Below are 15,065 nucleotides of genomic sequence, written 5' to 3'. Positions count from 1 at the left end.
GTTGGTTGTGTGTCCAACTCTTATTTCAGCTCAGGTTGTGATCTCAGGGTCATGAGATGGAGCCCTGCATCAGGCTCCATGCTCAGCAGAGAGTCTGCTTGAGATTCTCCCTCTCCCTCACCCTCTGCCCCTACCCCTCATGCTCACAATCTCTCTCTAAAATAAATAAATAAATCTTTTAAGTCTACACACACACACACACACACACACACACACACACACACACATATACTGATATTTGCAGAAGAGGTTATATACAAACCCAATGGTAACCATATCAAAAGCCACTAATAAACTTGAGAAAAATAAAGAGAAAGAAATCCAAATACAGCACTATAGCAAATCAGCAAAACATGAAAAAGACAAGACAGGATCAGAGGAAATCTCCAGGAACAACCACAAAACAAGTAATAATTACACACCTATCAATAACTGCTCTGAATGTAAATAGATTATATGTTCCAATCAAAAGAGAGTGTCAGAATGGATTAAAAAAACAACACCCAAAAAGACTCATTTTATTTTTTTTATATCTTTTTTTTAGATTTTTTAAAAAATTTATTTATTTGACAGAGAGAGATCACAGATAGGCAGAAGCAGGCAGAGAGAGAGGGTGAAGCAGGTTCCCTGCTGAGCAGGGAGCCCAATGTGGGGCTCAATCCCAGGACCCTGAGATCATGACCTGAGCCGAAGGCAGAGGCTTAATCCACTAAGCCACCCAGGTACCCCTATTTTAGTTTTTTAAAGATTTTATTTATTTATTTTACAGAAAGATAGCAAGAGAGAGAACACAAGCAAGGGAAGTGGGGAAAGGGCAGGGAGCCTGATTCGGGGCTCGATTCCAAGACCTTGGGATCATGACCCGAGCCAAAAGCAGACGCTCAACAACTGAGCCATCCAGGCGCCCTGAGATTCTTTTTAGGCCTAAAGACACATCCAGATTGAAAGTGAAGGGGAGATGGAGAAACAATTACCACACAAATGGGTGTCAAAAGGAAGCTGAATACCAATACTTTATCAGACAAGCTAGATTTCAAGGACTGATAAAGAGAGACAAGCATACTATATAATAATAAAGGGGACAATTCAACAAGATATAACAACTGTAAGAATTTATGTACCCAACATGCGAGCACACAAATATAAAGAACAATTAGTAACAAACATAAAGGAAATAATTGATAGTAACAAAATAATAGGGAATTTTAATGCCCCACTTACATGAACAGACAGCTCATCTTAGCAGAAAATCAATAAGGAGGCATGGCATTGAATAACACACTGGACCAGCTGGACTTATCAGATCTATTCAGAACATTCCATCCTAAGACAGCAGAACAAACATTCTTTTCAAGTGCACATGGAACATTCTCCAGAACAGAACATGTACTAGGTCACAAAACAGGCCTCAATAAATACAAAATGACTGAAGTTATACTGTGCACCTTTTCTAACCACAACACTATGAAACAAGAAGTCGACCTCAAGAAAGTCTGGAAAGATCACAAAGACATGGAGGTCAAACAACATGCTACTAAATAATGAATGAGTCAACTAAGAAATCAAAGAAGAGGGGCGCCTGGGTGGCTCAGTGGGTTAAAGCCTCTGCCTTCAGCTCAGGTCATGATCCCAGGGTCCTGGGATCGAGCCCCGCATCGGGCTTTCTGCTCAGCGGGGAGCCTGCTTCCTCTCTCTCTCTCCCCACCTGCCTCTGCCTACTTGTGATCTCTCTCTGTCAAATAAATAAATAAAATCTTAAAAAAAAAAAGAAAGAAATCAAACAACATATTAAAAAGCCACATGGAAACAAATGAAAATGAAAACACAATGGTCCAAAACCTCTGAGATGCAGCAAAAACAGTTCTAAGAGTAAAGTTTATCACAATACAGGCCTATCTCAAGAAGCAAAAGAAACTTCAAATAAACAACCTAAACCTACACCTAAAGGAACTAGAAAAAGACCAATAAACAAAGCCTATGGCCAGCAAAAGGAAGGAAATAATAAAGATTAGAGCAGAAACAGAAACTTTAAAAAAATATATAGAAACTTTACCAAAAAAAAAAAAAAAAAAAAAAACAGGTCAGTGAAACTAGGAAGAGCTGATTCTTTGAAAAAATTAATAAAATTGATAAACCCCTAACCAGACACATCAAAAAGAGAAGAGAAAGGACCCAAATAAATAAAATCACAAATGAGAGAGGAGAAATACAACATCACAAAATTACAAACAATTATACAGGAATATTACTGAAAACTACATGCCAACAAATCGGACAACCTAGAAGAAATGAATAAATTTCAGGATTTTAAATGATCAAAACTAAAACAGGAAGAAACAGGAAATTTGAGCAGACCAACTACCAGCAAAGAAACTGAACCAGTAATCAAAAATCTCCCAACAAACAAAAGTCCAGGACCAGATGGCTTCACAGGGGAATTCTACCACATATTTAAAGAAGAGTTAATACGTATTCTTCTCAAACTATTCCAAAAAACACCGCACTTTACCTTCTTCTGAAGAACATTAACCTTCCTCTCTTTCACATCCAGCATGTCCTTGAGGTCATGTATCTCTCCAGCTTGTGTCCCCTTCTCCTCAGCCATATCCTGAATTTGTTTTGTCTTCTTATTCAACATAGTTTCCTTCTCTTCCAAACGCAATCGGAGAGCATCCACCTAAGAATGTGACATTTTTTACAATTGATTAAATGAAAAGAAAGGAACGTAATTCTTCCAAATACTTGTGTATAGTTGCCCAAATGATATTTATACAGTAAACTTTCTTTAGAATGATAAAATGCTACTCTAAATATAAATATAGCTATTTAGAAATTAAATCCTAAAACCTATGAGCACTTTTGTAATAAAAATAAAATTTACATTAGTTAAATATACCATGATACCAGGATAAATAGATCTGAATCAAGAGACAAAACTGAGAACTGTCATAAAGAAATTGAGTTTTGCCACTTCTACTGGAGGCTTTAAACAGATTCCCAGGCCCAGCCACCTGAGTTCTGATTCAGTGGGTTTGGGGCTCAGGAATTAGTTTTTCTAACAAGTTCCCAGTGATGCTACACTGATTTAGAAAATCTAAAATTAGAAAGAAAACCATAAACATCACCAAGCATGACACTCGCTGTATCACATAATAGAAACTAGAGGTAGAATATGATGCTTTTGAGACCAACAATCCCATAATGCACTATGAAATCACACAAAGGAAAGCAAAGGTCCACTTTCAGGCCCAGAGACTAGTTAGCTAAAGTCTGGCATCAGTAAACTCTCTCCCCCAAGTTTAATAACAGCTTTGACTAAATAGAATGTTTAAATAATTAGAAATCTAATGAAATCAAGTAAGTCTAATGACAGTACTTATTTTTAAATCCATTCGAAGCAAATTTCATTAAGCATACTCATACATCAAATTTATTTTGGGTTTTTGTTTTCGGGGGTGCTTTTTTTTTTTTTTTTTTTTGCTTTTCCACTAATGATTTACAATTCAGCAAACAGTTATACAATTATAACAACACAGAGAGGTGGATTTCTTTCATCTTAAGACAGTGTTTTTCTTTTCTTTTTTTTTTTTTAAGATTTTATTTATTTATTTGACAGATCAGAAGTAGGCAGAGAGGTAGGCAGAGAGAGGAGGAAGCAGGCTCCCCACTGAGCAGAGAGCCCGATGTGGGGCTTGATCCCAGGACCCCCGGGATCATGACCTGAGCTGAAAGCAGAGGTTTTAACCCACTGAGCCACCCAGGCACCCCAAGACAGTGTTTTTCAATAGAAATATAATGTGAGTCATATATAAGCCACATATGAAATTTTAAACTTTCTAGGAGCTCTATTACAAAATAAGAAAGAAACAGATACAATTTTAATAAGACAACTTATTTAATCTATCTAAAATATTATCATTTCAAACCCATAATCCATATTAAAAATAATCAACTATTTTATTTTATATTCTTTGTTTCATACTAAGTCCTAAAAGTCCAATGCATATTCTAATTTTTATATTTATATCATATCTCAATTTGGATTACTATATTTCAAGTGCTCCACAGTCACATATGGCTGGTGGCTATAACACTGAAAGTGCAAATCTAAGATACAAGTATATTTCTATAAAACATCCTTAATCTTGAACTTGTCCTATATTATTTTTCCTGGCTGTCTGTAGATTAACCAACCCACAAAGAAAAAACCGGTAACATGGGTAATGACTCATATTTAGAGCACACCAAAACTCTCAGGGAAAATATAATATTACATCTAAGCTGTAAGATGTCTAAGAACCAATACCGTGTGTATGGTATTACTCACTGCTAAGTACTATGCAAAATTGTCCTACAAGACTAGTCTCATTTGAGACTCTATAGTTAAATCATTATGTACTTACAGATTATCTTGGACTATGCTGGAAAGGGAAAACATGTAAATAAACCAAGTTTCATTCTGCTAAACTACACTTCTATCAACCATTTCAATACCACTCGTCCCACCAAACCAGATACTGGGGAAGTAATCTTTGTAAGTTCCATTTATAATTCTTCACCACAAGTTCTACCATGCTCCCTTAATAAATACTTTCCACTTCTGACTTTCCTCTATTCTAATAAATGATATATGGTAACCTTGTTATATTCTGGAAAGGCCCACCTAAAAATTTCCAAACATTTAAATTCTTATTTCTGAAACCACCATTTCCTTTCTTCTATACTTACTAAAACTACTCTTCGTGCATAGCATTACCTCTCATCTATCATCTCTTTTTCATCATTCATCCCTATTCTGGTTTGTCTTTTCTCCCAGTCTGAGCAATCCTTTCCAACACAGTGTCTTATCATCTCCTTTCTATTTTAGCCATACTTATTTTATAAATCTTTACTTCTAAATTAAATGGTTTTCTTCATTCTATCCTTAGATTTCAGAACCTTTCTGCATATGGTCATGTATATGCTTGCCAACGCTATATACAGTATATTAAAAATCCTCCCAATTCTGTCTTCAAGCATTGTATCTTCTTCACTTGCATCCTCCCTGTGGACAATTGCACTTTCCCATGGCAACCTGGGAAACTGACACTTAGGAAAGACAGATAAAAATAAGCAATAGAGTAGGAATTTAAGATTAACTGGACTGTCTCTAGATCCTACAATCTCAGCGACTAATTATATACTACTCCACTAAGAGCTAGACAAAAAAAAGTAAATATGATTTCATATATATATGAAATTCTAGAAAATATACACTAATTACAGTAATAGAAAAGAATAGTAATAAATCAAGGGTTGCCTGGGAAGAGGGAGAAGGGGAAAGTAGTGAAGAATATCAGGGAAAAGCAAAAGAAAAGGATTACCAAAGAGGCACAAGAAAATATATGGGGGGCATGTTCATTATCTTAACTGTGGTACTGGAAGAAAATACAGGAAAATACTTTTAGGACACAGAGGCATGTAAGGTTTCATGTTTAAAGAAACAGAAAAGATTTATCGTAAGAAAAAATAGTGGTAAATCCAACTCTGTTATAATTTAAAACTTTGCATCATGATACCATTTCATGGTGTTTGTTTTATTTTTTTATCTATATTTCATGTGCCTAAAACAGGTCCTAATAGCAATAATATTAAAGAAAATAGATGAATATTTACACTTGCTTTAAAAATGTAAATATTTTATAAACTGACAAATTTAAGTAAGATCCAATACTGAACTTCAATTTTTTAAATTTATGACCATTTACAATCCCTCAAAAATATTTAAATATCTAGGTATAACAAAACATGTAAAGTATCTATATGCTGACAATTACAACTAATAAAAAAAACCTGTCTAAATGTGTTCTTTCCTTGAATACTTTATGAAATGCATGTCAAGATAGCCAGCCTACTTAAAATTTTCCTCAGGGACATGGAAAAAGAAAAGATAAAGTAATAAAAGATAAAAGTAATAAAGTAATAATAAATGTTTTGCTGACAAACAGGAGAACTACAATAAATCAAGCCCAGTGAATCCACGAGATGTTACCACTAAAAATGTCCAGTTTGGGTGCCTAAATTCAGCACTAAAGATCTCACAGCAAGAATTAAAATCTAGTGCAAAACAAAGATGAATGATGTGATTTCCACAGAGTTCCCCAATAGCCCTTTCTAAAGTGCATGATGACAAAAGTCTTTACATTTCCTTGGTTTTTCTTCACCAACCTATTAAAATCAGAAACAGGGACACCTGGGTGGCTCAGTTGGTTAAGCAGCTGCCTTCAGCTCAGGTCATGATCCCAGCGTCCTGGAATCGAGTCCCACATCGGGCTCCTTGCTTGGCAGGGAGCCTGCTTCTCCCTCTGCCTCTGCCTACCTCTCTGTCTGCCTGTGCTCACTCTCGCTCCTCTCTCTCTGACAAATAAATAAACAAAATCTTTAAAATAAATAAATAAATAAATAAATAAATAAATGAAAATAAAATCAGAAACACTCTACCATGCAAAGAAGCAAAAAGGTCCACAAGACAAATGTCAGAACTGAATACGGATTCAATTTGGAGAAAAGGACTGCCACCATAGAACAAGGACTTTTGTGGAATATGAAATTCAACAACCAGCCTACTTAAGATGCCAAAAGAGCCAACTGACCCTTATCCATTTGGCATTCAGGCACAGCTCAACTGGCCTGCATAGCTACTAATCCTATTTGACAGTATCAGATTTGGTTCCTGTTAGCTGAATCCATTACAGGGCATCAGTCACGGTTATTCAAGAGGGTGCTTACTGAACCCACTGACTCTTCTGCACAAAGAGGTCAAAGTCTTAGCAAAGTATACATGTCAAAAATTTTAAAAATAAAAAAATCCTATGCTAAATCATTTGTGCCTAACTTCTACATTCTAATTTGTATTCTGTATACTGTATATCTTACTTCTAACGTATCTACCACATATCCCAATAACCTCAAGCAAAAACCAAACTAACTCACCAAAAAACACTTCACACAATAGTCCCAAAGTGCATTATTAAATTATTTTTATAAAGACAAAAAGCCCAGATATTTAAACTTATAGGTAAGTCTTAAATGCCTAATTTCCTTGTCTCTCAGTTCTTCTCTGCATTAATTTCAAAAAATAAAATGTTTTCCATCTGTGGGTAAGGAATCAGAATAGAGCAGGAATACATCCCTGAGCATTTCCAAATGTTTCTCATTCTGATAGTACTAAAGTCCCATAGAACAATAACTGTAAGACCTCTTGTTGCTGCTTCTTTACCAAGAGTACCTAGATGGCCTAGCTGCATGTTTACATTAGATCCCTCACTCAGTTAAGTGACCCGTAAATGTGCCAGTGCTAACCAGTCATAAATACCTGCATGCCATTTTGAGGGAATGTCAGGTATGAGACCCACAGGAATTGGTGAGTGAAAAAGGCCAAAAATGAAAACTCTTGTTTTCATCTTACATCTTCAGTGTAAGAGTAGCTGGGAATTCAGTCTTTCACATAAAAAAAATCTCATCTCACAAATATTAGGTACAGAAATTACTCAAGTCCATACTCTAATTACTAAGTGATCTTTCCTTTACTAGTTATTTAATCCATACTCTCTTTCTTGGTCTGCTTTTTTTTGGTTTTTTTTGTACAATACAGAATTTAAATGTGCTGGTCTGGAGATCTAAGATAAAAATAACCACAAAAACCACTCTGCTACTACTAGATTAATTGCTCTGAATTCTACACTGATCTTTTTGGTCAGTACTGAGCTAAAAGTTCATAGCACAATTTTGTGTGGGGTCCATATTTTGCAAACCACAAAAAAACACATTCAGGAAAGCCCCTCAGAGACTAGCAGGACACACAGTCATCACCCTAATACCATACCTGGCAGGAGGAATAAGACCTTGTTTATTCAATTCAAATGCATGGAAGAACAGCATCCACCTACCTTGCCAAGAGTCAAGGTCTGTGGCAAGCAGGTTATGCCAACTTCAACAAAAACAGAAGGTTTTTCTCTATAAGATTTTTCTACCAATGGACATGAGCAGAAAAATGGCTACCTTGCTCTTTTGGCCTCTCACTTCTGAGCACAAAACTATTATTTATCTTAACTATTATTTATCTTATCTTCTTTCATTTTACATCAATAAATACATCTATCTAAATACACATGAGCACTAAGAATTGCATGGATACAATGGCTTATTTCCTATAACTCCTAACTTGGCTTTGCCAGTATGTTTCACTCCTCTTTAACTCTCTGACCCCACTGGATCAGTTTTCTTCACTGGATCCTCTATCATTTTCCCCTCTTCACGTCTTACTTTATATAACTTCCTCTGGAGGAACCAATTCAATCCTAGGCTTTAACCACCACCTCCATAATAACAACTTCCTCATCTTTACTCCCAACCCCAACAGTACAAAAATCTTGAGGTTCTAACAAAATAATCTTCCTAATCCAGATCTCCACTGAATATTTAGTTTAGAATAAGATTTTTAAAGAACCTTTTCTTTTAAAGAACCTTTAAATATCACCTAATGTGGTCCAACATAAATGTAAGTTAAATCTTTTGGTATTTATTATATTACTTTCTGCATTTTTTCCCTATATTTGGCATTATTTCATAAAATTTTAAAAAATTAATAATCTAAGCAAATTTTGTTTTTTTAAAAGGTTTTATTTGACAGAAAGAGAGGCACAGCAAGAAAGGGACATAGGAAGCATGGGAAGTGGGAAGCAAGAGACCTGCTTCTCCCTGCTGAGCAGGGAGCCCAATGCAGGGTTCTATCCCAGGACCCCGAGATCATGACCTGAGCCAAAGGCAGATGCTTAACAACTGAGCCACCCAGGTGCCCCTAAACTCCTCATTTTAAAGGTGATGAAATCAAAGCCCAAACTAAGTGATTTGCCCAAGATCACTAAGTATAATTTCCTATCACCATATTTCTCATTGTTCTCATCTAGAAAAGAGGCTGAATGAAGAGCATTGGGCCATGGGATTGACAACATCCACAAGTAAACCTTTTTAAAAGGCTATTTTGACAAACTGCACTGAGCTCTGTTTGAAGCTTCCTACCTGACAAAAAGTTGAAGAGCTCAGAAAAACATCAAAAAGGCCAGGGTTACAGATGTGCTATTCTACAGTACACAGTACAGTTTATCAGTACTTTGCACACCAAAAAAAAAAAAAAAAAAAAGAGGCTACAAATTTAGACTTAAAAACCAATGTCAATATTGTCTCCACCCACTTTACCCTGAAAATTCATAATCTTTGTAAAATAATCAAGTTGTTTTAAAGACAACATAACAATGTACAATGTATACAATAACAAACTGTATTCAGCTATGTAGTCACAGTAGAAACGTTATATTGATCTCTGCAAATCTGATAAAGCAAGACAGCCATCATAGTTCTTCCACCCCGACCCCTCTAAGCCAACACATATGTAACACTTCCTTATTAAACCTTATACCCCTCTCTGTGTGGAACCCTTCGAATCACAGAAAGAGACAATATCCTCCTTAGAAGGACCTTTAAAGGTCACCTGATTCAATCTTTCATCTAAATCCCAGGTCTCTATATCCCCTTTATTTTTTTTTTTAAAGATTTTATTTATTTATTTGATAGAGAGAGAGATCACAAGTAGACGGAGAGGCAGGCAGAGAGAGAAAGAGAGGGAAGCAGGCTCCCTGCCAAACAGAGAGCCCGATGCGGGACTCGATCCCAGGACCCTGAGATCATGACCCGAGCCGAAGGCAGCGGCTTAACCCACTGAGCCACCCAGGCGCCCTCTATATCCCCTTTAAACAGGCTTCTCTAGGGGCGTCTGGGTGGCTCAGTGGGTTAAAGCCTCTGCCTTCGGCTTAGGTCATGATCCCAGGGTCCTGGGATCGAGCCCCAGATCGGGCCCTGCTCAGCAGGGAGCCTGCTGTCTCCTCTCTCTCTCTCTCTCTCTTTCTCTCTCTCTCTCTCTGCCAGCCTCTCTGCCTATTTGTGATCTCTGTCTGTAAAATAAATAAATAAATAAACAGGCTTCTCTAGTATTTGAAAACCTCTAGTAAAACCCAGGTACACAGTTCTTCTCTAGAGGCTGCCCATGCTCTGCTTTTACCAGGCATAAAAGCGATCTCTGATCTCGAAGTTTAAAAAAATATTTTTCTGGGGGCGCCTGGGTGGCTCAGTGGGTTAAGCCTCTGCCTTCGGCCCAGGTCATGATCCCAGGGTCCTGGGATCAAGCCCCACATCGGGCTCTCTCCTTGGCGGGGAGCCTGCTTCTCCCTCTCTCTCTCTGCCTACTTGTGACCTCTCTGTCTCTCTCTGTCAAATAAACAAATAAAATCTTTAAAAAATATATATATATATATTTTTTTTCTGTAATTTTATTGACTGGCCCAAGTTCAACCCCTCAAGCTAGATGTTCTTCCACATAACAGCCATTCAGATACATGCATCTATCATGTACTCCCAAAAGCATTTCTTTTCCAAGCTACCCTTCAACTATTCCTTAATATGCCATGGTTTCAGACTCCTTACGTCTAAACATGCTTAAATATACCAATGCCCTTTAAATCATTATACCCAGAATTCAGTATGTTATGGCTGATTACTTCACCCTTACTTCTAGACACTTACAAAACAACTGAAGATTGCATATGTTTTTTTTTGTTTTTGAGGGTGTATTCTGGCAGCCACTACACAGATACTGAAGAATTACTGAAGTAGACTGTTTTGCTTTTGTCAGATTTTATGGGTTTGGTTGGGATTCTTTTGTTTACTGGCTAGGGCTTTTTTTTTTTTTTTAAAGATTTATTTAACTATTTATTTGAAAGAGAAGATGACATACACAGTAGTGGGGGGAGGGACAGAGAAAGGAGGAGACAAGCAGATTCCCTACAGAGCAGGAAGCCCACCTCCCAGCTTGATCCCACCCTGAGATCATACCTCAACCAACTGAACCACCCAGGCACCTCTACTGGCTAGCTTTTTTTGGAGAAAGGGAGGGAGAGAACTCTAAAGACTTTTACAGTTATCCTATTAAATTTTTTATCCTGCTTGGTTTAGACATTACTCTGCTCTTTAAAGATCTTTCAGAATGCTAAATTTCTTATCTAACATACACATTAACCCCCATATTTTTTCCATCCAATTCATTAATAAAAATATTTAACGAGGAGGAGTCAAGTTTAGAGAATACATAATATCACCAGAAGCTTTTACATAGGTTACCATATATCATTAAACACCATATTTGGGGAAAAGTCATTTTATAGTTATGAAAAAACCTACAGTTATGAAGAAACCTAATTATCACCTTAACTAGCTTACATTTCTCCATCTTACTTACACTGCCTTGCCAGTGCCTTGAAGAAGTAAAGGTCTACTATATCTCTCATAAATTCCTGATCTTCCAAAACTAGAAATACTGCCAAAGAATAATATAAAATTAGCCCTAGATGACCTAGTTTTAATGCTGACTTTTAGCGATCACCATTCCCAATTCAAGGCCCTCCAACAATTCTACCCTAAAATAGCACTTAGGAAAAAGAGAACAAATAGAAGGTTGATGGAGGGATGTGGGTGGAGGATGGGCTAGTTGGGTGACGGGTAATAAGGAGGGCACTTATTGTGATGAGCACTGGGTGTTATATGTAAGTGATTAATCACTGAATTCTACTCCTGAAACCAATAATGCATGTACATTAATGAATTAGAATTTAAATAAAAATAAAAATAAAAAGATGTTGTTTCAAGTTCTTAAGTGAATGGAGGCCGCTGGTCTTTGAATCACACTTTGAAGAGATCTCTTGAATGCTTTCTTAGAATTTCTCTTTTCACACATCTTGGGCCCTCACTTTCATTTTTCCAACACTAAATACACAGCCTACTCCTTTTAGTTCTATTATAGAAAAGACAACAGCAATCTAGATGCAGAATTTCACCTGCTGTATCATTTAACAACTCTATACCAAGAACCAGAAGCAAATGACAAGCTCAACCTTTTATGATCTTCCTCCGAAAGTCTTCTCTTTTATTGGATAACATCAATTATTTTGAAGTTTTGATTTCTTTTTAAAGATTTTATTTATTTATTTGACAGAGAGAGATCACAAGTAGGCAGAGAGGCAGGCAGAGAGAGGAGGAAGCAGGCTCTCTGCCGAGTAGAGAGCCCCATGCAGGGCTCAATCCCAGGACCCTGAGATCATGACCTAAGCCGAAGGCAGAGGCTTTAAAACCCACTGAGTCACCCAGGCACCACTGAGTTTTGATATTAATGGCATTGTTGTTATATGGACTATGCCAAATTCTTACATTGATATTTGATTTTCTTTTCCTGTCACATTAATCTCCCTTTTCTACTATTCTCTCCTGAATCTCACTCCTTCTTTGTAGAACAATTTTGTTTTTAGCAGTTCTTTATATGTGATCCATAGGTAGTAAACTATCAGTTTGTGTTAGTCTGAAAAAAAAAGTCTTTATTCTACCTCCACTGATGAATAATAGTTTCACTGGGTTCAATTATGTGTTGCCAAAGTTTTTCACTAAATTTGAAGATTCCACTCTACAATATTCTCTCTTGCTCCTGTTGTTGCTCTTAGAAGGCCTGCTGCTGGCCTGTTAATCCTTTGTAGTACACTATGTTTCCTCTCTGGTGGTTTTTAAAATCAGTTTATCTGTGATTTATGGTAGTTGTGGATATCTTCCTGCTCAAGAATTATTTGCTCCTAAATTGAAGGTCCATTCCTATCATGTAATCAGAAATACTCACAGTAATTACATCTTCTAAAATTGCCTCCCATTCCCTCTAGCCTCCCCTTTTGAAACTCCCATATTATGTTAGATTTCTATTTCAACACACTTCTCTTTAATTCCTATCTCTTAATGTGCCTTATTGCTTTTTGGATATAACTCCTCAGACGTATCTTTCAATTCACGAACTTTTCCTATAGCATTCTCTCCTCTGCAGTTAAACCGCTATACTATTCTTTGACTTTAGTTATTAGGTATTTCGTACCTAAAACACTTTTTTGGGGTGCCTGGGTAGCTCAGTGGGTTAAAGCCTCTGCCTTCGGCTTGGGTCATGATCTCAGGGTCCTGGGATTGAGCTCTCTGTTCGGCGGGGAACTTGCTTCCTCCTCTCTCTGCCTGCCTCTCTGCCTGCTTCTGATCTCTCTCTGTCAAATAAATAAATAAAATCTTAAAAAAAAAAAAAAAGTTTACAACACTTTTTTGTTCCTTAATAACCTGCCTGGTATTATTTGTAGTGTTTTTTCCTTTGCTCATATTTTAAATCCTTCCTTCATATATTTGATATTGGTAGTATTTACTGAGCCCTAAAAGTACATGCATTAATTCATTTTACTCTTAAAATACTCTAGAAGGTAATGTTATTATTCTTCTCATAAATAGGGACATTAAAGCACAATAAGTATAAACTTACATAACAAGTAAATGGCAAAGCCAAGACTAAAAGACACTGAACAACTAGAGCTAGTGCTACCTTTATTACATTGCCTCAGGTTTTCCTCTCAACAGTCCTCAAACAATAGCCCAAGAAGCTCTATCTTCTCCATTCTAAAGAGTGTGCCTATGCTTACTACTCCATCCATTATTTTAATCATTTCATTTATGGTCTCATTCTATTACCCAATGTTCCTAAGGGTCTAATCACTCTATTTGTTCTTACTTCTAATATTGGTTCGGGGTAGATTAAATTCCACAGGTAATTAAGTAATTTGGGATTGCAAATTCATTTAAGCAGAGCTCCCATCTATGGGATTCTGTATGAACTAGGCTAAAATCAGTGTTAACAGCAGCTGTGCAGGGGCACCTGGGTGGCTCAGTGGGTTAAAGCCTCTGCCTTCGGCTCAGGTCAGATCCCAGGGTCCTTGGTTCGATCCCCGTATCGGGCTCTCTCCTCAGTGGGGAGCCTGCTTCCCCCTCTCTCTCTGCCTGCCTCTCTGCCTACTTGTGATCTCTCTCTCTGTATCAAATAAATAAACAAAAGATTAAAAAAAAAAAAAAAAACCAGCAGCTGTGCATATACAAACTCAAAGCTTATGAGAAGACACCTTTCTTCTGACCCTAAGACCAGGTAAGTTAGTTTCTCACATTGTCAACTAATAGTGTAGAAGGAACTTTTTCTAGTCCACTTATTCCCAGGAAAGTCCTGGATTTACACAGGAGTATCAGTTTCAAAACCCTACCCCATTTAGGGCCAAGGTCCGCTATCAACATGTCACCATTAAAATCTAAGTCCCTCAGTTACCAAAAAGAATAACCCTTCAGAACATCCGTAGTAGAGTCCTTGCTGACAGATGCATAGTGTTGGAAGGGATGGGGAAAAACAGGGACATCTGCCCTGCCAGAGAGATCTGCCAAAACAACTCTGAGAATCAATGTGGTACATACACCATAACCAACACACCTCACGGTAGTTACATAGTCAGAATTAATGCTTTCAAACGCCTATCAACTTGAAGAAAGAACTAAATTACTCAGAATCCTCAATTCACTTAGTTCTATTGTTGTCTTATTTTATTATTTTTCCATCCACATCCAATATCCACTCCTCATTCAATACACATCCATTCTGTGTGTGATGTTACTAAATGTGCATATAACTTAGAAATATAGAGGCTTATTTTTAAGCCTCTTTAAATTTAAAAATATGTACGTATTTTTAATTTATATGAATGCTTTATACCTCATTCTCTTACTTTTTTAAAAAATATGTATCTGTGGCCCTATGAATACTTCTAGATCATTGCTTTTGACTTTTACATAGTATTACATGGTATATATCCACTGTATTTCACTTATCTAACCCCTCCAGTGAAAAACCATTTGGACTGCCTTCAATCCCCTGTGCTATAGTGAACAACCTTTTTTTTTTTTTTTTTAAAGATTTTCTTGATTTATTTGACTGAGAGAGACACAGCAAAAGAGAAAATACAGCAGGGAGAGTGGAAGAGGGAGAAGCAGGCTTCCCACTGAGCAGGGAGCCTGATACGGGGCTTGATTCCTGCACCCTGAGATCATGACCTGAGCCAAGGGCAGACATTTAAATAACTGAATGATCC

General features: G+C 36.9%; 1 protein-coding gene across 13 annotated transcripts in view; it reads right to left on the bottom strand.

Annotated features, from left to right (window-relative positions):
- The window catches only part of ERC1 (ELKS/RAB6-interacting/CAST family member 1), a 541,029-nt gene that overhangs the window by 390,143 nt on the left and 135,821 nt on the right, over positions 1 to 15,065 (bottom strand). For all 13 annotated transcript variants that reach the window (XR_004287084.1, XM_032349214.1, XM_032349215.1 and 10 more), the window contains one exon: positions 2,510 to 2,677. Coding sequence is in view for 12 of the 13 variants with exons in the window: in XM_032349214.1 (XP_032205105.1) it covers positions 2,510 to 2,677 (168 nt within the window). In the remaining variant the exon portion in view is untranslated. The remainder of the gene's footprint in view (positions 1 to 2,509; positions 2,678 to 15,065) is intronic.

This window comes from Mustela erminea, chromosome 6 (genome assembly GCF_009829155.1).
Source record: "Mustela erminea isolate mMusErm1 chromosome 6, mMusErm1.Pri, whole genome shotgun sequence".
Taxonomy (NCBI): domain Eukaryota; kingdom Metazoa; phylum Chordata; class Mammalia; order Carnivora; family Mustelidae; genus Mustela; species Mustela erminea.
Note: the sequence above shows the minus strand (reverse complement) of the source record. Positions and strands in the feature narration are given on the sequence as shown.